This window comes from Haliotis rufescens, unplaced genomic scaffold, assembly GCF_023055435.1.
Source record: "Haliotis rufescens isolate VD_foot unplaced genomic scaffold, xgHalRufe1.0.p SCAF_11, whole genome shotgun sequence".
Lineage (NCBI taxonomy): Eukaryota > Metazoa > Mollusca > Gastropoda > Lepetellida > Haliotidae > Haliotis > Haliotis rufescens.
In genome coordinates this window covers 5,212,388-5,233,959 of record NW_025963791.1, presented here as the reverse complement: position 1 = coordinate 5,233,959, position 21,572 = coordinate 5,212,388, and the positions used below count along the sequence as shown (strand labels likewise).

At 39.5% G+C, this 21,572-nt stretch overlaps 2 protein-coding genes across 6 annotated transcripts in view; one reads left to right on the top strand and one right to left on the bottom strand.

Moving 5' to 3' along the window:
* LOC124134303 (filamin-A-like) overlaps nt 1–5,627 on the top strand; it is a 47,321-nt gene extending 41,694 nt beyond the window's left edge. For 2 of the 5 annotated variants that reach the window (XM_046499046.2, XM_046499045.2), the window contains exons 15-17: nt 366–410; nt 3,283–3,474; nt 4,797–5,627. In XM_046499046.2, coding sequence (XP_046355002.1) covers nt 366–410; nt 3,283–3,474; nt 4,797–4,984 — 425 coding nt within the window. In that variant the 3' untranslated portion in view covers nt 4,985–5,627. The remainder of the gene's footprint in view (nt 1–365; nt 411–3,282; nt 3,475–4,796) is intronic. The other 3 variants (XM_046499047.2, XM_046499049.2, XM_046499048.2) reach the window with 2 other exon arrangements.
* A 6,866-nt stretch (nt 5,628–12,493) lies between these two features.
* Nucleotides 12,494–21,537, bottom strand: LOC124134305 (voltage-dependent anion-selective channel protein 2-like). Its single transcript, XM_046499052.2, has 9 exons — nt 21,404–21,537; nt 17,519–17,591; nt 17,136–17,270; nt 16,855–16,975; nt 15,524–15,634; nt 14,781–14,897; nt 14,251–14,401; nt 13,642–13,699; nt 12,494–12,995 (listed from the first exon to the last, which is right to left on the bottom strand). The coding sequence occupies exons 2-9, from the start codon at nt 17,580–17,582 to the stop codon at nt 12,904–12,906; spliced, it is 849 nt and encodes a 282-aa protein (XP_046355008.1). The 5' UTR covers nt 17,583–17,591; nt 21,404–21,537; the 3' UTR covers nt 12,494–12,903.
* Between the last annotated feature and the right edge of the window lie 35 nt (nt 21,538–21,572).

Genomic DNA, 21,572 nt, shown 5'->3' with positions numbered 1-21,572 from the left:
AGATGCTGTTTTAAGCATCATTCTCATTTTGAACTAGCTCACAACCTGAACAAATAAAATACTGCCTACAAAATATGTCTTTGAAATTTTCCCCTATGGTTTAAGATGATTACAGGCAATGGTATATGGTTTCAAATTTCATCTTTCATTTAAAAAATGTCGAGAAATTGAACAAACAGAACAAACATTCAGTCGTTTAAAACGGCAATATTCAGCGCAACCACACCAATTCAAAATGGCGGTGGCTTGATAGCACGCCTGCAGCATACAGACGCCCTGTTCTGTGATTTAAGGGGACTATTCACTTTTCCTTTCTCCCAACCCACACTGAACCTCTGTACACCCCAATTTATCTGGTTTTCCAGATGGATCTTTCAGCAAAGGTAACATCAAGAGCCGATCCAAACCAGGTGGACGTCGGTTGCTAACCCGTGTTGAACACAGCATGTTCTCTCTGTAATCCCGTATGAGGCATGACTGTACAACAAGTATATTAATACGTATTTGTAGTTGTTGTAGTACGTAAATAACTGCTCATTTTACGTAATCTGTATTACAAATAAGGTGCACCCTGCCTTTAAGTGATACATTTTATGAACGTGAACAGAAATAAATGAACATGTCCCTTTAATGAAAATGTTACTAGATTTCCCGACTCCTCTTTGAACGCTGAAGTCTTGGAAATATTTTTGTTGAACCATTTTTTCATCTTTTAAGTAGTTTTTAGGCAAGGAAGTGACTTGAAGTTGGTATGTTCGAAATTCCCCTAGATTAGTGAGTGTCAATATAATAATGTTGAGATTTAGTGTTTCGTCATCAACAAACCCGTGCATCCCGACCGGTTATTAATAAAAACATTCCATGGATTTTGGAATGTAATTTTTGTACAGTCCTGTACTATTTTGACCTCCTTTCGATTCCCCATCCGAATGTATAACCAAATGAACGATCTTTATTACCAGTTGTTTAAACACCCAGATAGAAGCTGATAACATTCTTGTGCATGATATTAAAACGTGTGCCTCTCAGTAATCTGTAATTCACGTAATAACGAATCCCATGCGAAGGGTTTGCACTTAACTGCCCAGCTACAATACAAACTAGGTAAATATCATTTTAATATGCAGTCGTCTCTTGTTAAGTTTACTCAATTCAGGGGCGTTGGGGTAGCCTAGTGGTTAAAGCGTTCGCTCGTCACGCCGAAGGCCCGGGTTCGATTCCCCACATGGGTACACTGTGTGAGGCCCATTTCTGGTGTCCCCCGCCGTGATATTGCTGGAATATTGCTAAAAGCGGCGTAAAACCATACTCTCTCAGATCATGTCTTTGGTCCCGGGGAGACAATTATATAGTGGAAACTCGTTTATCCGGATAGTATAATGGGTGCGGAGTCATTGTCTTCTTATTAGTTATAGTCCTACCTACCATCACACAGCATCACGCTATCACACATCACGCAACACCACACATCACACAGCACATTTTCACACATCACTTCATCACACATCACGTCATCACACAATGTCAAACCTAACGCAACTCAACCCATTACCTGTCTTCGCAAAACAACTGGGTGCACTTTAAACCCAACTCACTCACACAACATCACGCACCTCAACCCATTATCTACCATCACACAACAGCAATACCTCCAACCCATGTTTTCAAAGCAGTAATCGCCCATACGGATAAACACGTGTATTTCATTTGTGTGTAAAAATGGAAAATTTGACATCAGCTTGTTGATTAGTTGACTCGGATTTATTTGCTGCTCGTCATCATGGTAAGGTCATATAGATAAGTTGGTCGGGCCAGGTTCCCAGCCAAGGTTTTTTAATTATTATTAACGATATCATTATTTGTAAACTATTTATCTAAGGTCAGTTTACCTTTGTTTCTATGATAAGTCTGCTCTCTGAAACCTAACAACTGAAACAGTTCGATTTCCAGTCTAGCTATTAAAACGTATCATAGGACAAATAAACAAGGTTTTGGGGGGGCAAAAGCCGTTGACGTAACCTAAAGGTTGGGCGTTGCGCGCCATGTCAAAGAATCAGTAAACAAGGATTTTATGTATGGATTTCGTGTTGCAAATCGAGAGATTGGAGTCAATGGATGGTAAAAACACTTGCTTGACGGTACGTACTTGCTCGTACGGTAAAATGTGTGAAGCATATTTGATGACCCTCGCCGTGATATGACGAGAATATTGCTTTATTCACACATTTATGGCAAAGACAGGGAGATAAATTCTTTCAAAACAATACTGTAACAACAAGGTGATCATCGTCAGCTCTCAGATCATGACGCAAAAGCGGAATGTTTTCATTGGCTGTTTTACATTTTGAAAACTGATTAACTCATTCAAGCTCGCATTCAGTGCTGCTTCCAGCTTTTCATTAACATGTTCAATGCTTGTAGTTTTAAACTACACAGTGTAATCACAGGACATCACCAAATACATACGTCTTCCTTCGAGGGTATAACAGAGCTTCGCAACCTGAGGCAAAAGAGACGTTTTTCTGAACAGTTTTGAAATTACCAAAACTTTTTACATAATTGATTATTTAAAACATGTTGATAATTCATTAAATATAATACTATGTGTTTCCTCCATCCTTACGTTTTAGTGTTGAATAAATGTTTTTTGTACAAATACACTTCTTTTAACACCGCTTCTTTCCCACTCGTGATTAGAGTTACCTCCCTTTTTAGTACAGCACACAGGTGTCCAAAAGGGAAAACACGCATTGGTAATCTTGCCTTATCTTCAAGAGGACAAAGTGGCATAGACATGGTGAACTGACCCATGCAACCTTAACCTTCTCTGCAGTTTATGGATAAATTAATTGAGAACTCGCCGTCTTTTCACTTGTTCCTCTGTTAAATCCATTCCTAGGACTTACAGTTGGATGAAAACGCAGTCATTATTATTGCTAAACTGGACCAGGGTCTTAGCTTAAAAACATTCACCGAATCCTTTGGGAGCAAAGAAACGTGTTCGTCTAAAGTTTAAAGTTTCAATAAAATTGGACAAGTACACAAAACTGTGACATGTTCGTGGGGTTAGACAAATCTCATATGCGTTAATGTTGGTCCGAGTTAGGATTCATTTATGAATCTAGAATCAAAATTAATATCACGGGTGACAAAATTATCATTGTAGTTAGGGATACTGTCTTCGTGCCACTTTGTAAAGCCCTCAAGGTAAAGCAAGGTGATAGACCACAAGGCGAACAAGGAGTCAATACGCCAGTGTCTAACCACTTTAGCATGTCGCAGGTACTGGCCGCAAAGCTGCTCCCGGAAACGAACAGTCCTGCATGGTGGTGGAGACGGTCGAGAAGAAGCCCGGGGCCTCTGTGAGCAAGAAGTTCCGGGGGGACGCAAGCAAGGTCACCTGCAAGGGGAACGGTCTGAAGAAATGCTTCACCAACAGACTTCTCAACATCTCTGTAGACGTCAGGGATGCCGGTATGTATTTGTTTGTTGTTTATAATGCGGAAAAATCGCCGCCTGTAAAAAAAATCTGGATTGCACTCAGCAATATTACAGCTATATGACGGCGGTCTGTAAATAATCGAGTCTGGACCAGAAAATCCAGTGATTGATATCATGAGCATCGATCCACGCAATTAGGATACGATGACATGAATCAACCAAGTCAGAGAGCCTGACCACCCGATCCCGTTAGTCGCCTCTTACGACAAGCGTAGTCGCCTTTTTACGGCAAGCATGGGTTGCTGAAGACCTACTCTACTCTGAATCTTCACGGGTCTCACCATATCTGTGCCTGTGGGTTTTACCAGAGTGGTAAACATTAACACGTGCATCCCTTCAGTTATAACTGAAATACTGTTCAAAGCGCATTTGGAACCAAACTAGCTCAATTGCTATATCTTGATAAACGTAGATTGCTGGTACATACTTTGTTTTTTCTTTACATTTAACAAATGTGCAATTAAATCAACATTTAAACACATCTTTTTGTCTCCCTTGCGAGTCTATTGTGAGATGTCAGTAATTAAACATTCTCGGTAGACTTTCGGCAAAGGTGGATAATTTTTGTCTTTTCATAAACTCCTCAATCTGCGAAACACTCCAAGTTCCTTTCTATCGTTTTTTTACCATGAATCCCATGAGTCCGTTTAAATAGATTTCAGATGAAAACATCCATTTCTTTGTTTGAAATGGCTACAGTAGTGATATCATTTGTAAATGCTTTTTAAGTACTCGTGGTCTTGTTTTAATAAAATAATAACCAAAAATATGGATACCTACTACATCATATCTTCACTGCAAGTTATAGTCGACAGTCTGAGGCGCACCTGCATCCTGCTTGATATCCAGGCGGCAAGATCTATGACAACACCCCGGCTTCAGCGTCTGGGGGCAAAGTAGCCAGTACTTGAACATGCAATTTTTATTAAAAGAATAACTTGCTGTCAAGGACTCAAGACTTACCATTTCTTTCACTGAAAGGGGAGCCCTATTTCTTTACAACATAAATTTTGCAGGGCCTCCAACATGTCCAGGCATGAATTGGTATTATAAAATCTGAGGCAAGAAACTTTTCTCAGTACTTTCGGGAATAATTATTTTTGTGAAAAACGTGAGCGGGGTGGGGGGAGGGAGGGACTTTGTTTGAGAGAGAGTATTGTTTATGGTCCGCGTTTCAAGAAGAATTTTTTTTGAATGAGAATATGTTTTTTAATGTACCAGCAGCCCCACACAACCCACCCTCCCAAAATATCAAATGGTTAGTCTCTTAACGCAATGCGTTTTGTGTATTCCAGGCCAGGCCATGCTTAGCGTCGGCATGATTGGACCCAACGGGTTGTGCGAGCCCGAGCTGGCTGTAAAGAAGATGACAAACACCACCTACCAGGTGAGCTACAAGGTGATCGAGATCGGCGAGCACACACTGCAGATCAAGTGGGGCGATGACGATATTCCCGGCAGCCCCTTCTGCCTCAGCACATGAGCAGATCCTGATTCTTCTGCTGGTGGAACACGTCGCCCACGTCCTTGACCTTTAGCAGCCATGACCTACCACGAAACGACCCCTGACCCTTATAGTTTCCTTCCGTTTCCCTACCCACAGCCCTGCACAGTCTTCCAGCAGAAATGTTACTGTTTCGTCATTCAGCTTCATATTTGAACGTGCCAATTTCCATATCTCATTTCAAACTTCCATCATCTTTCTCAAAGAATTATCTGTGATGTGTCGCATATATGCATGTTGTTACTCGGACGAGATCGGCCTATTAATATAATGTAATACGATTATCGGCATGTACATAAAGATAAGCAGTTTGCTGTGTATTTTGCATGAAATATGTTCCTATTTACCACTTAAGTTGTTCCATAGCTTATGTTAATGTCTTAATTATTGTAATGAATCCAATAGATTAGTATACAGGTAATAAACAGGGTTTTATTCTTCATAGCCTTGTGCCAATTGTACAAAGCATGCCAGCGAACTGTTGAAGTGTTCTCAGTCTGTCCTTGGTGTATTCATTCTATAACCTGAAGTGAAGGCTCATTCATGTGTGTATGTACGTACTTCCCTTCAGTGTGGATTGTTGTGTAAGAAGACATTTAAATAATAAAATAGTTGACTTTTAGCAGTGTCTGTCTCTTATATACAACCATCCTTATTGTAAGAGTCGGCAGTGCTTAAGTGTTGGATTACTGCAGATTGGTAACCTGTCTATACGGCATGCTATACGTTTCAAGGGCCAGGAACTAGTCTGGCTGATCGAAGTGGGCATAGTCGAAAATATGGAATATACAACGGAACAAAAGTTTTAAATATTGTGAGTGATATCACTATTCCAGTTATATCACGGCGTGGGAGGAAAGCCCGAAGTGATGCAGGTCTCAGACGTTTACCACTTCGGTGAAATCCACGAGCACGGGTATGGTGCTGACAATGTAGAAACATAATCGGGGCGAACCGGGATTCGAACCCACAACCATAGGTTTCTGGCGTGCCCAAGGGACGCAACTCTGCACAGCGAATCGCGGCGCCTTAGACGACAGGGCCACCCGTGGCCCCTTAAATATTGTAAATGTGTTATAGTCATCTAAGCTGGACATCGTTTTATCCCATGATACTATTAACATAAAAATCACACGTATCATTCTTATTCTACACTGTGTCTGTATAAATATCGGGTAGAAGAGTGTACGCTGTCGTGTTAAGAAATACATGATATGGTATATTACACCATAAAGAATTGGGAAAGCACCCCAACCAACCACCCACCCACCACCACCACCACCAAAAACACAACAACAAAAACAAAACCTTCAAAGGTGTTGACTCTGTTCCATTCACAATCTCATCAAAATCTGATCTAAGCGATCGCTACCGCTTAACTAAGATCTCAGGACGTCCCAGTAGAGGTCACGTCAGAACGACCTTTCACGAGCTTTGCCTGACCAATGACATGACTCACAAGAAGTCGTCATCAGCCAATCAGTAAGCATGCAGCTCTCTCAAGCCATCTGGTACAAGTTTCAAACTAGCGACTTCCATTCCAGGCTACACTTTGAAAATCATCGATTCAAAATTTGAAAACTGAACAAAAGAACATTCTGGAATGTCCAACAGATTGCCGAAATTGTATGGCAGTGCAGATCAACACTAAGTTCATAAACAACCATCTTCCCGAGGCAAGGGCGTTAACTGACTATAAAAGTCCAGTTTTCACCCTTGTCGAACAAGGGTGGAGTTTCATTTGGACTGCACTAACGAGTCTATGCACATAGTCCATTCAAAATCGCGTAACGAGGTACATCGATTTCGGGCGATTGCAGGATTTACCGCATTTGTACCGTCAACTGGGCGTCGACAGACATTTTGCAAAAAAATTCAAGTTTTAATCAAGGTGCTCAAGTGATTTGATGCACTTTGCGGGGTTGGACCCGTTTTATTACAATATTAATCTTGATCATCGAACAGATCGCCATTTTGTTTGAAGCAAATGCAAGTGAGAGATGGAATTGGTCAGTAGGAGGGACATAGAAGAGACATAACTCGTAATAGCCTCTGGTGGCGATACGGTTGACCCTGGAAATTCAAGCCTAGTCTCAGACATTTTCAGTCAATTGACGCCCTTGCCTCGGGAAGATGGTAAACAACATGGCGAATGCCGTGCAGATTTCGGTCGACGGCAGGATTCGCAAAGCAGGCGTACCGTCAACCACGGCGGCGACATATTTTCCAAATATTTTCCTGTGTTTAATCAAGATACTCAAGTGATTTGACGGGCGGTCGGGTAGCCTAGTGGTTAAAGCGTTCGCTCGTCACGCCGAAGACCCGGGTTCGATTCCCGACGTGGGTACAATGTGTGAAGCCCATTTCTAGAGTCCCCCGCCGTGATATTGCTGGAATATTGCTAAAAGCCGCGTAACACCATACTCGATACTTGATTCATTTCGCGAGGTAACATCCGTTTTCTTACAATGCAGACCTTGATTGGCCGCCATTTATTTTGAAGCAAATGCAAATGATATGAGAAGTTGATTCTGATTGGTCAATATGACGGGCATAACTCGTAATAGCTTCTGACCACGACAAAGCCACGAAATTCCAGCCCAGTTCAGCAAGAGTGGTAACTCGACTTTTATCATGAGTTAATTCCCTTGCCTCGGGAAGATGTTAGAGGACGGGTGCATTTGTGCTTTTTATGGCTGAAATGTCGCAGCTTTTCTAGACGTTTTCGACGAGAATATTGGAGGATATTGGTATGAATATAAGATGTTTTGTCACCGACGATTCTGTGATAAATTATTGTAAGATGGCATTGTCCAAAATCCTACAGATTAGTACACGTTAATGTAACAAGAGTAACAGTATTCGCGTGGTTGAAACATTTCATGAGATTACCAATCGGAGAGGTTGCACGGATAGCCCAGTCGTCTGAGGCGACGCAATTCGCTGTGCAGAGTTGCATCCCTTTGGCACGCCAGAAATCTATGATTGTGGGTTCGAATCCCGGTTCGCCGCTATTATGTTTCTAGGTTTGTCATCACCATACCCGTACTTGTGGGTTTCACCGAAGTGGTAAACGTCTGAGACCTGCATCACTTCGAGCTTTCCCGTGTTATAACTGGAATACTGTTAAAAGCGGCGTTAAACCCAACTCACTCACTCGTCTCCAGTTTGAGGAGAATAAGAGGTATGACAAGTCGACGAACGCCTATCGTCTATAATGCAGTGTATTATTATATCTGTTATAATAAATACCCTCGAGCGCCAGACAGGGCAACAACAAATACCATATTTTAACGTCTTTTGGTATGACGCGGTCGGGGGTAGAACCCGGACCTTCCGCTCTCCGGGCGGAGGCTCTACCACTAGACCACGGAGGCGGTCGATTGTGACAGGCGCTCATCACACCAGGGCATTGTTCATACAGAAATAAACAGGCCTCAACCAGAGTGTGGGGAGTGATTGTTCCTCTGTTTGCCCTAAACACATAGCCAACATTTACAACAGGTGAGTGTGATGTCATTTTCAAGAAACAAGTCAAAACCCGGGGTATTGCTCAGGACAGAATCGGTAAGCTTGGTGCAGCGACGTTCCTGAAGAGATTGTAAGTATACTTCAGTGACTATTGAAGGTTAATAGGTAGAGTTATCTTTCCTGAAATGAATACCCGCTTCCTATTTATGTAAACCTCTTTAATATTATTTCATATCATCTTGGCTGTTCAGAAAGTTATTTTAAACATAATAATTTACGCTTTCTTTCCAAGGCAACACGTCGGACAAAATTTATGTTCAAACGAATTAAGGGTTCATTTCCCACGGTTTAATTCGTAAGCTGCTAAATATTAATTGTGAAACTGTGCATAAAATAAAATTAAGTCAAGTGCTGAACTGGTGCATTTTGCAATTCAGTTTTAGATTTCATGTTTGCAAGGAAACATTTAGGAATTAAACATTTTCAGATTTTGCTCTTCCCTGACAAAATGTTTTCAATGTTCCCAACGTTTGTAAAAAATACAGGTGCCCGTTGATGGCTAGATTGTGTTGCTCTGCACAACAGTACTGTTTACTTGTGGGAACAATTTATTTGCATTATTAAGGCCTTTTATACCTGTAATCTGAGGACGAAATATATATAGTCATGTAATTAAACTCTTCAATTGTTATGAAAGTATGGGGTGGGTAAAAGAGAGAGAGAAAACATTGTCTATCTTCCGGGTGGCACTTTTTGTGAAATGCGACAGAAAGGTTGCCATTTTATAGACTTTACATGGGAACAACGTCGCACACCGTTTGGAGTACTGGTGAATGTATTGGTAAACTTTCGCAGTAAGACAAGGAAACAGTATACATCTATGAAGAATCTTGCAATTCCATTGGTTAATCCGTACCACGATCGGGAAATACAAGAATTCTGACACTCGTTTCGTAAAATCAATATGACAACACGATCGTATAATAATCTCAATCTAGATTACATCGTATTTATCCGTCCTGAGAAAAAATTCCAAGAGTGCCTTCCCTTTTGATTGAACAATTCCTGACGTTTGTCAGGGCATATATTCTTTGAGGAACACAAGGCGGGTTGTGAAAACTGAGTTGCTTCCCTTGTACCATTCTGCACACAGTTACTGTCACTGTCCATCTCGATAGTTCCTTCCCTTGGCTTGATTGATATCAGTCTTGACAGCTGGAACCGAGTCATATGCAACACTATATTTATGTCGCCTCTTCCTTTGGGATCCTGATCTTTGTTCCCAGTGATACCAAACTGTTTAGTTTTATATATGATGCTGTTATGCTTCATGTGACATTCGCCTTTGTTTAAGTCACCTGTCACAATTTGGCACACTTCAGACCAGTGTCTTGCTCTGACGTACCACGTTTACACTAGAGTGAGTGATTGAGTTGGGTTTAACGCCGCTTTTAACAGTATTCCAGTTATATCACGGCGTGTCAGCTTAATGTGGGAGGAAAGCCCGAAGTGATGCAGGTCTCGGACGCTTACCACTTCGGTGAAACCCACGAACACGGGTAGGGTGCTGACCGGGGCGAACCGGGATTCGAAACCACCATTATAGGTTTATGGCGTGCCCAAGGGACGCACCTCTGCACAGCGAATCGCGGCGCCCAACCCACGAGCACGGGTATGGTGCTGACCGGGGCGAATCGGGATTCGAACCCACCATTATAGGTTTCTGGCGTGCCCAAGGGACGCACCTCTGCACAGCGAATCGCGGCGCCTTAGACGACTAGGTCACCCGTGCCCCGTTTACAGAATATTAATGAACGGTTGCATGCTGTGTGTAGGCGGTTGCTCCATCATGCGCTACAACTGAACATTGGATGAAGGAATTTAAGTGTCGGGGGAGAGAGTTCGGAAGATAACCCAGCCCACCACTTATAGAGCGTGTGTGGCTGCTTGTAAAAGTCGACTAAATACCGTTTATTAGTGCTAGCTCACTGAAATACCTTGCCGCAGTTTACCATGATAACGTGGATTGTGGATACGAGTGTAAATAAAATTGTTTGTTTGCTGTTCAACGCCGCACTCAGCAATATTCCACCTCGCCTATGACCTTTAGCGATATACATATCGAAATCAGAGAGCTGAAGTATGGCCATTTATTTGTCAATGAAAGTTTCGACTAGGCATGTTGTTTCGTTTTTATATATTCCATAAATTCAGAATCACTGATTTTATCGCAAAACCTTCAATATTACGAGATAAATGTTTGAAGTCGGAAAGGAAACTGGAATGTTTCCAAGCTACTATCCGTCGCATCACAGAAGCCAGGGTCCACAGATGGGGTGGTAGCAGGTCTAGTCTGGGGCACAAGGACGCTGGGGGTAGTTGCCGGAGGTATCTTCGGCTCCTATCTCTGCCTGTGTTGTTTTCTGGGGTTCCCGGCCTTGTTCTCAGCTAACGGTTCTTGAAGTAAGCAGCCAGGCCCTTGTTTGTCAACTCGGCAAGTGTCGCCCTCGTTAAAATGTGCAAGTTAAACCGGCTTGGTGTTATCCTACACTGACAGTGTGGATAGTTCCTCATACCACCAACCACTGGTTTGATTGGTCACTTCATTTATTTTTTCACAGGATTTCGTGATACAATTTCAACATGCCTTGCATCTTAAACTCAATCCACTCACTGCTTACTATACACATTCACTGTGTGAAATACAGCTTTGTTTGTTTGTTGCTTAACGCCGCACTCAAGCAATATTCCAGCTACATCACGGCGATCTGTAAATAATCGAGTCAGACAATCCAGTCATTGACATCATGAGCATCGATCTACGCAATTTGAATATGATGAAATGCATCAACCAAGTCAGCAAGCCTGGCCACCCGATGCTTTTAGTCGCCTCTTACAACAAGAATAGTGCCTTTTACAGCAAGCATGGGTTGTTGAAGACCTATTCTACCCGCATCTTCACTGAAATTACAGCAATCAACTGAAAGTGTACATCCAAATCGTCAGTTCTCATACTGTGAATAGAGCAGCAAACACAATTTTCATTTGTTTGCTTCACTTCTCAAAGCACTTTAATCACACATGGCACAATGATGAAAATGAAACATGCAATATAATCATTATGTGCCACTGATCTCCCGAACAACAGTAACAGCACAGGGCTCACACAAGCCTGACTTTCACATTTGACATTTTGAATTTGACAGAATTTCCTTTGATGTACAAAGTATTACAGATAATAGTTTGGGAATGGAAACTATTTGGTACAACCACCTGTATCAGTACATCCTCATATATAATTTTATACCTCCATGTCAGAATGATGAGATCTGATTGGTTCACGTCATCTTGATAAAATACTGTGTAACCTTTGAGGGTAATACATTTCACAGTTTGGGAATAAATCTCTTATACCCGCTTCAAATCCAATACCCACACTTTCCCCTTGCCCCCCTCCTCACTTGTGTCAAAGAAGGGTTTAGGTGTTTCTGCATGGGAATTCTGGGTCACAATTATTCTCACACAACCTATGCTTGTCACAAGAGTCAACTAAAAATTGTCTAGTCTGGATATGCAACTTGGATGATAACCTGCTCAGGCTGCAAAGGATCAAGCTCATTATCACTGGTTTTTTACCATCATTTAGCTTGAATATTGGCTAGTGACGTATTAACCAAAACAAAGATGCATATTCAGTGATAATCCTCATTAGAGCAAGGGGAAACCTTAAATACTGTCTTCTGCTTACTGTAGCGAGTGAGAATGGATTTATGCCGCATTTAGCAATATTTCAGCAATATCATGGCAGGGGACACCAGAAATGGGATTCACACATTGTACCCATGTGGGGAATCGAACCCAAGCCTTCGGTGTGACAAGTGAACGCTTTAACCACTAGGCTATCCCACTGCCCTTTGCTTACTGTAGCCAGCCCCAATTTATGGTCCACAGATTCTTATTCCCAGTTATATGTCAGATGTCTGCTTTTTGTGTTCAAGCAATATAACAAGAGCATTGGAGTGTATATAATAAATCTTTTATTCTTGTATACATGAATTTTCACAATATATCCCAGGTTGTTTTCTATGGACACAGCATTTAAGGGAAATAAAGTCTGGTAGTGGGAGTAGTTCGAGATTCGAGACTTACTGCATGTTTTATTCATGATATATAATATTCACAAACATCAACTAACTACAGACCAAGTGTACTGACTATTCGCACTTCGTTCAGTCTCACACGAACAATCTTTCTGACAGAAAACTGGGAGATTCAAAACAAGTTTTCTGGTCAAGATCCATAATCCTAGAAATACTTGGAAAAGCTGATGGCGACGGAACATGCTCCACAAACGAATTAGCTCAATTGTCTCTGGTGTAAGGTGCAAGAAGAGCTTTCTTCTATACAAGGCAGTCTGGGTGGAGATGCTATGCCTCGAGGTCAAGGCCAAGACCGAGTTTGTGGCCTCCAGCATTGAAGTTCTTGCCTTCTATTAAAGAGGAAACGGTCAGCTTCACACCTGGAAAAAAAAGAGAGGTCAAATAGTGAATGACTTAGCCTTGAGTAACACGTAACCAAAAACAGAAGGCAAAACAACTTCATGATTTCAAATGAAATGATATTCATTTTGAGGGCTCCTCAAACCTTTCTTCACATGAACAATATCCCTTGGGTCCAGTTTATGTAGCATTATTTAACCAATCACTGGACCTTTTTTCAAAACAACTCTGGTTCAAACGCTTTCTAAATGTATTTGTTCATGTGTACCACATGTCCCACAATCTCACAACAGCATTAAACATGTCTAAGACAAAGCGCTTTTGTGTTCACTCCAGTATAAAGCATGTATGTCAGCATTCGATCAGTAAACATAGATGCATATATCTTGAATATATAGAAATACAACCACCCAAGCTAAAAAAGGCTACATTGGGTATATTATGTTGTCTCACTCTCTTGAGTGTCTGAAATTCTTCATGCACATTTCTATGCAATGAACTCAAGTGGTGTAATGGCGATTTAGTTTGCCTATTTTATGCAAATACAGTTTATCTGGAGCCCTGTTTCACATTAGATCCTTTCAGATTTTATTTCTATGACACTATATCAAAACCTTACATGTTAAAAAATATTTCAGACTGATATAACAAAAAACAACAACTCACCATCCCTAAGTTTCTGAGAGTAGCCTAGACCAATCTGACTGGAATTATTTACTTTAGCCTGAAACAAATAACATTCATGAATCATTCAAGTTAGCAGCAAATGATCATATGGGAATTATTCATAAATTATTCAAGGAAAATGCAAATCTTAAACAGTGGTCAAGCACAGACTTCTTGCAATGAGATGTTAGTCATCAAATGCCTGGCATAATGTGTAGTGCGGCATTCAACAAACAAACAAACAAAAAAACAAAAAATCTGAAGTTGACCGAAGCATGGGAGTATGTAAATACAGTTTTTATGCACAATCAGCAGTACTACGTCACAGCATGGTAACAAGGAACTTTACACTTTGTACACTTATAAGTGACAGCCTTGTAGAGAATCAAAGCAAACTGAGTACACACTCTAACCAAAAAACTGCCCCATTAAGCCAAGGAATCAAATGACCAATCATCAATTGTTAATGACTTTATATAAATAAACAAGGTTAACTATAGTACAAATTGATGACCAGTCAGAAACAAGCATCTAGACAAAACTGACAGTAACTCTTGAGCAATACACCCTGATATACAAGAACCTCAATACACTTTTGAAAATGCTTACATTAAGAGATGAGTTCTTGTCAAGAGTATATTTAGCTCCAAGAGCAAATCTTGTGGCATTGGTTCCCGATGTCCAGGACAGATTTACACCAGTTTCGAGGTCATCATTCACACGCTGGTATATGGACCCGGCAAATTCCTGGCCATCATTGCTAAAAGGGAGAAAAATATACATAATTCCACAGATATACATGCAAGTGAACCAATATTTTAATATATATAGCATTTGCAGCAATAAGCATGTTAAACATCTGTTCCTGTTTAAGTCAGCCTGGTTAGCTGGTTGACAACACAAACTGGAGTAGTTGAATGAATTAACTAACTTTAGCAATTAAACAAGAAACTTAAGTGATTGAACTAAGGAACTGGATCATATTTTTGGGGAATTTGATGTTCTCAAACATGTCAAAGATATACTTGGGAGAGAATGAATGTAATCATGGTAATAGTGTGTTACTCGTGACAACGTCACAATAAGATACATCATAATCATGCGAATAACATTTTGACCATAACTAAAACAAGACCTACATGTTTGTATGAAGGGTGAAGTCTCCAGCTGAGTAGCCAACAGCAAAGTTGCTCTTAGTCAGTTTAGACTTGGCAGTGTCAAAGGACATTTGGTATCCAGCAAGCCATCCTTGGTAGCTAAAGTTCAAAACAACACCATGTTAACAGAATAATGCACATTGACATTAATGCAAATAGCTTCAAAATCAAACAGTGTCTTTTACACAATTAAAATGAAACCCATATATCATGAATATATTAGTCAATCTTAGTACAGTGAGTAAAAAATTTGCATCTTCCCAAGACAAGGGCTTTAACCGACTATAAAAAAACAATTTCCACCCTTGCTGAATTAGGCTGGAATTCCGGAGTCTATGCATAGTCCAATTAAAATTGTGTAATGAAATAGACATACAGTTCGTAAACACAGCTTTCAATGTGCAGATTTCAGACGACTGCATGATTTGCATAATGGTTTTGTATTGTTTTATGCCGCAATCAGCAGTATTCCAGCCAGGGCAACCTGATAATAATTAAGTCTGGTCCAGACTAACCAGTGGCTAATATTATGAGCAACATCCCACGCCACAGGGGTATGATGACATGCAGTCAACCAAGTGACCCAAGTCCGATCACCAGACCAAATAAAGTCGTCCCTCATGAAACAGTGTGAAAAGCAATGAAGTGCTGGGGCCAATTATAACCCATCTGATGGACAGTGGTCATTCCAGACGGTGAAGGTATCAACAGGATTCACAACATACCCTAGCACAGCAGCTCCATGAATGGCAGGACCAGCAAAGTCAAAGTCTACATCACAGTTTAAATTCAGGTAGTCCATCTTGTAGCCAGTCTTTATTTTACCACTCTTCTTCCTGAAACAGCATACAAAAATTCTTAAAAATCAAACATCACAATCATACAGGAACATTTGAGTCAAAGACCTTGGACCATGAACTTATTGCCAAAACACTGTTTATAGGAATGACTTAAAATAGCCAGAATTCAGAGAAAGCTATATAACTAACAAACTTACTCAAAGGTAGCTATTTAACTGTATTCCAGTATTTGACTCATCAAGGAATACATTTATGTAGGGAGGCCCTTTCCCTTTCACATAGTAAATTTGGTTACACAACTGTTTATTTGGTTACATGCCAGTATTAACAACCAAAAACAAAAACAAAAAGACTCCACCTGCTCGCACTATATTTTCAAAAACCATTGCCTTACATTTTTTAAGCCTTGCAGATATTTCTCTCTCAAAAAACTTGTTGGCTGGTGGTAGGTAGTTGAAGTGAATAAATAAATTGATTCAAAACTCTTTTTTTTTGTGTGTAAAAATTCAACCGGTGGAAGGACCCCCCCCCCCCCCCCACCCCCCTTCTCAAATTCTCTGTTTTTAATTTGTAAAATGTGACAGGAATGTTAAATATTTTATAGTGCTACAAGTCAGACACTCAATGCTTGATGGTCCTGTTAACATGGTAAACCTACAAACAGTATTTGTTGAGGCAACATCTCAAGATCTGAGTCAACATTCATGGGTTCCACTTGTCTGGGTCAAGCAGGTAACAAACTGTGATTATCAGAAGCTTTAACTTTGTATTTCTTTTTCCCTGCAGCATTCCTTGGCCAGCAAATATATTACTATTTTTAACATGAAAATAATATTAAAAACAAAGACTAGTTTTTCCCAAATTTCAGTCTTGTATGTGAATTGTCTATATTCCACAAGGCCAAAGGTAAGATGTCCTGCAGCAGTGCCATTTGTCACTGTCAGAAGTGTTACCTGCCAGACCTTGCATTGAATTAAATGAAAACATGTCAAAGGACACAAACAATACATAATCCTTATTTGTCCATACAGCTAATTGTCACCAGCTTGTGATCAATCGTAGTGTGCCAATCTGGTGACCACAGCATGAATGGGTTCACTGGTAACTAACAAACCACACTTCAGTTTGTCGTGTTACAAGACACCAATATTTTAGTTGGCTTACGAAAAGCAAGATGCAGTGGAGACCTTTGGAAGCCTGGAAAGTACATGGGGCAGTCCAAGGCACAAAGATATGACAAAGGCTGAAATTCTTACCCTGTTTGTGGAGCAAAGGATGTGTCAAACGCAAGCTTCAAACCCTGAGCTATCTGGTCTTCTATCGTAATCTCAGTCTTCAGTACATTGTCTGTGTCCCATTTCTCAGTGAATGTCAGACCTGAAAGAACATTTGTCTTGAAATATTTCCACTAATGTTTTTCACAATAGTTTACAAATAAACTGTAATGTCACATGAATCATGACACAGAATAAACATCTATGCAATCAAACACTTCTTTGAAACACAAAGATATTAGGATTGCTGAACACAAACTCACCATACTCATTCCACTTGTATTTGGTCTCTAAACTGCCACTAACTTTGCCTGTGTCACTACTGGAGCTGCCACTGGTTGTGAACTGGACACCACTGTCGGTCTTGGTCTTGGCCTCCAGCTTCCAGAACCCATAGTCTGAACAGACATGCATACAATAAGTACCATATCCACAAACATACAAATAACATTAACAACTACCAATGAAATACTATTATAAACTAGCTTAAAAGATTACAGAACTCTATGCAGAATTCATAGAAATTGGTTGCAAAATGTCAAAACTAAAAGTCGATGCTGATTTCAGGTTTAGTTTCTTAAGTGACAATAAGATACACAATTGCTGCCTCACATCAAGATATCATATACCTTACTAAAGTACTTACTAAAGCCTTTAGAGAAGAGATCCCTTGCTGATTTTCCAAGGTCAGAATATCCTGGAGGAGCCATTACTGTAATCTGCAATAGATCACAAATATATTGTCAGCTATTTTTATTTCAAATACAAATGATGTATTTTTCTCATTCTAGTTTGCAACTTGTAAGCATTACAACTGCAGGGGTTGATCCAGGATTCCAAACTAAGTACCCTTAGTTAAGAGCAGACAAACATTAAAAAAAGAAAAATTTGTTTAAAACTGGAATTATTCTGAAAAAGTCTGTGAAATGCAAGTCACCTCTGCAAAACAATAACATTTGTTACTACTGTAGTAGCATGACCTGGCAAATTATTAATTCCACTTTGGGACTTTTTCAGACTTGAGGCTGAAGATAATGGCCTTCGAGCAGGTCGGAACAAATCCCTGAATTACGCAATAAATGAATTGAATTAATACTTAAAGTCTTTGTCAAGGATTAAAACAGGATGTTCACCTGTCAATGACATCAAAACAACTGCTTCTTCTCATTCCCAGAAGAAAGATTTTTGCGGAAAGTGAATCAAATTCGAACAAGCCAACATTCATCATGTTCACAGAGCTCCAGATATCTTTTTGAGCAATTGAGTTTTTACTCTAGGGTTTCTATTTTAATTGGGTTATTAGTAATAACATTTTTATTATTACATTTTTCATTTGGTTAGTAATACATTTTCACTCTTCTATTCATCACTCTATTGAGTTTTTCCCAAAATGAGTAAGCATTTTGAGATTTAAAAAAAAATGAAATAATGTTTTAGATGTATATAACTGTCCTAAGTAAAGGCTTGACCTGGAAAGTAAAATAGCTAGTAATTGTGTTTCCGAAATTAACTCCGTTGTACGCATGCTGAAAAAACTTTATTGGGTATTTACGCATGCTGTTTTCAAACAATTGCGTTTGCCATTTAATGCATACTTTTCTGACCTCAAGATAATTGAAAGTAATTGGGTTTTGAATAGTTTTGGGGGGTATTTTACACAAATATGCAGCTTATCTGTAACTCTGTGTTAATGACATTAGCATTGTTTGTTTTTCATGCCACATTCCACAATATTCCAGCCATTTGACCATGATGACGGAGGTCTACAAAACTGTATTCTTGATCAAACACTCCAATTATTCACAAAACGTATTGTTTGTTTGTTGTTTAACTCCGCACTAAGCAATATTCCAACTATAGGACGGTGGTCTGTAAATAATCGAGTCTGGACCAGACAATCTAGTGATTACCATCATGAGCATTGATCTATGCAATTGGGATACGATGACATGCATCAACCATTTCAGCAAACCTGACCACCAGATCCTGTTAGTCACCTCTTACAGAAAAGCATGGGTTGCTGAGGACCTATTATTTACACCCATCTTTACAGTCTATTCACAACATGAGCATTGGAATATCATTACATGCAATGAACCGAGTCATCAAGCCTGACCACCCCTATTTATTTAGTTGCCTCTTACAAGCACCAATTTTCTTACCAGGAATGCCCATTGACATCAGCACTATGAACATAGTGAATGCAACCCATCATTATACGGCACTTCAAACATTGAAAACTCAAAATACGGGCCAATAGAACTTATGGTTACAAACGTTTATTTATACCATAGTAGATTTCAGCACTTGTGTCATAGTAGAATTCAGCACTAGCGATATTTACTGTAATGGTCACAGTTCAAAACTTTACAAAACCATGAATTTGACGCACCAAACCAAGACAAACTCATACATCAAGATCACGGTATCCAGACCTCAATGTTTAAATGTTTACCAAGTTTAGCCATTTTTCTACGTGAATATATTATGCTATACACGCGATCATCCAGTTCCTGTGTGTCCCTGTTGGCCTAGGCCTACAGCTGACATTGCTCGACCGGTTTGCGCGTGTCAATAGATATTTAACGTTGACTTCTAAAATGATGAGGCTCCATTTTCTTCCAGGTAGCCAGTAACAAAATCAAGAAGTCAAGCCAATATTGTAGGTACCGTAGCCAAAAGAATTTGAAATGATCTTCTATCAAATAACTGTTATAATATGTACAAGTCATAGCACTAGTCTTGGAATTATATATTAGTGGAAACTGTACCGGACTTTTGTTACTTGTGACAATTTTGTTTCACAATGATGCAATTTGTGTTACTAGATTATATAGGACTATCCTTATTTATACAAAGAGCATTGTCAACTAAAATAAAATACTAAATGCCAGTGATGGAAACTAACACTTTTTGTCTACTGGTCCTTATAATGATAACATATGGCAAAACCCTTAAAAATGACAAATTTCTAGAGGTGAGGTGAAATCGGGTTTAACGTCGCGTCCAAGATTATTGCACAAATTTCTAGAAGTCCTTATGATACCTTAACTATTGGGCAGTTTGGCAAGGAATATAGGACTAGTGACAATTTCTAATGCTGATAATGCATTAATATTTACGTATTTCCGATCATTGTAGACTTTAGGAAGAATTATTTGTGAGACGTGTTTTCCAAGAACAACTGTTATTTATGTTTGTGTCTACATATGTGAAGCAATAGAACTTAGTTGTAGTTATTTGGCTACCTCTAAATTTTAGACAGTAGACAAATTGAAATTTAGGTCGCATTGGCCACCATTTTAGTCACAAATTTGAGGCCTGATAGTATCATAACTGGACTATCTTGATAACATTTCTGAGTTTGCTAAGCATATTAACTTGAAATAAAAGGATAAAATGAATAAATTTATATCCTAAGCATGTTAAGACTTCAAAGAAGGGTCATTTTTTTATTTCAATGTTCACAGCAGTGAAAAAGATAATTGGCTTCAAAACTAACAATATGTAGAAAATTGTAGTCTCTCTTCTAATTTTGCACATTTTCAGAAAGTAGAAATTATGTTTGATAATAAGGTTAGCAACGTTTGTTGGAATAGCTATTTGGTTAATGAATCCACGTTGAACACTTTTTAAAAAGTGACCTTACAAACGTACAGGCATATGTATAAACAGACTTAAGACTTACTAAAAATAACATAATTTACAATCGGGAATCATTGAGATCCCCAGTTTCACACGTCTGAATGGGTAGGCTGGAGTGACCTCCCTTTGAAAGCATGTCGGCTTTCCCAATGTCATTTTTGAGGACAAGCAACTTTCTCATATTACAATAAATGTATTTTTATGAGAATCAGCGTATCCTATTATCAGAAACATCCCACGGACACACAAAAAAATCATTTTAGAAGTCAACCTTAAATATCTATTGACACGCGCAAACCGGTCGAGCAATGTCAGCTGTAGGCCTAGGCCAACATGGACACACAGGCACTGGATGATCGCGTGTATAGCATAATATATTCATGTAGAAAAATAAATCACACCCCTCCATCGTCTATATGTATAAAGAGGGGTGTACAAAAAAATTAATATATATTATATGAATCTATTCTGCTATAGGCTACACGCTCTCATCGAGTTCCTGTGGATGGACACTGATCAAACATGGAACAGCAGGATTCGGATGATCATTTCACCAGGAAGGACAAATCATAACGTAAAAATGACACGAGCAGTAACAGCTCATTCTACTGTAAGTCACCTGAACATCCCAATATCCTTTATAGGCAAAAATGTCACGAATGCAGGAACATGCCTATTGGTTATCAGCCTATCCAACAACGCAATGCTTGCTTTTTTCTCGCCATTGCCATGTTCCCGACATGACAATTTACCGTCTCCGAATATCTGGGCACAATCATTGTTTTCCACGAGTTTAGAGTTGATGAAAAACTGATGCACAAACAGTACATTAAAAAAAAACCTAAATGAATTCGCATTAACATCCCATATATTTAATGTTCCATACCTGATCTTGCAAGCTTCCAACAAGGTCACCACTGCAAAAGGACTGGGGGTGTCTCTTACGTCATCAGGGTGTTCTTATTTAGAAAATAAATTGTTGTACCTATATAAGTACGTTTTTTAATTAATATTCAATCTGACACTAAAAGGTTTATTTATTTTTGAAAAATGAA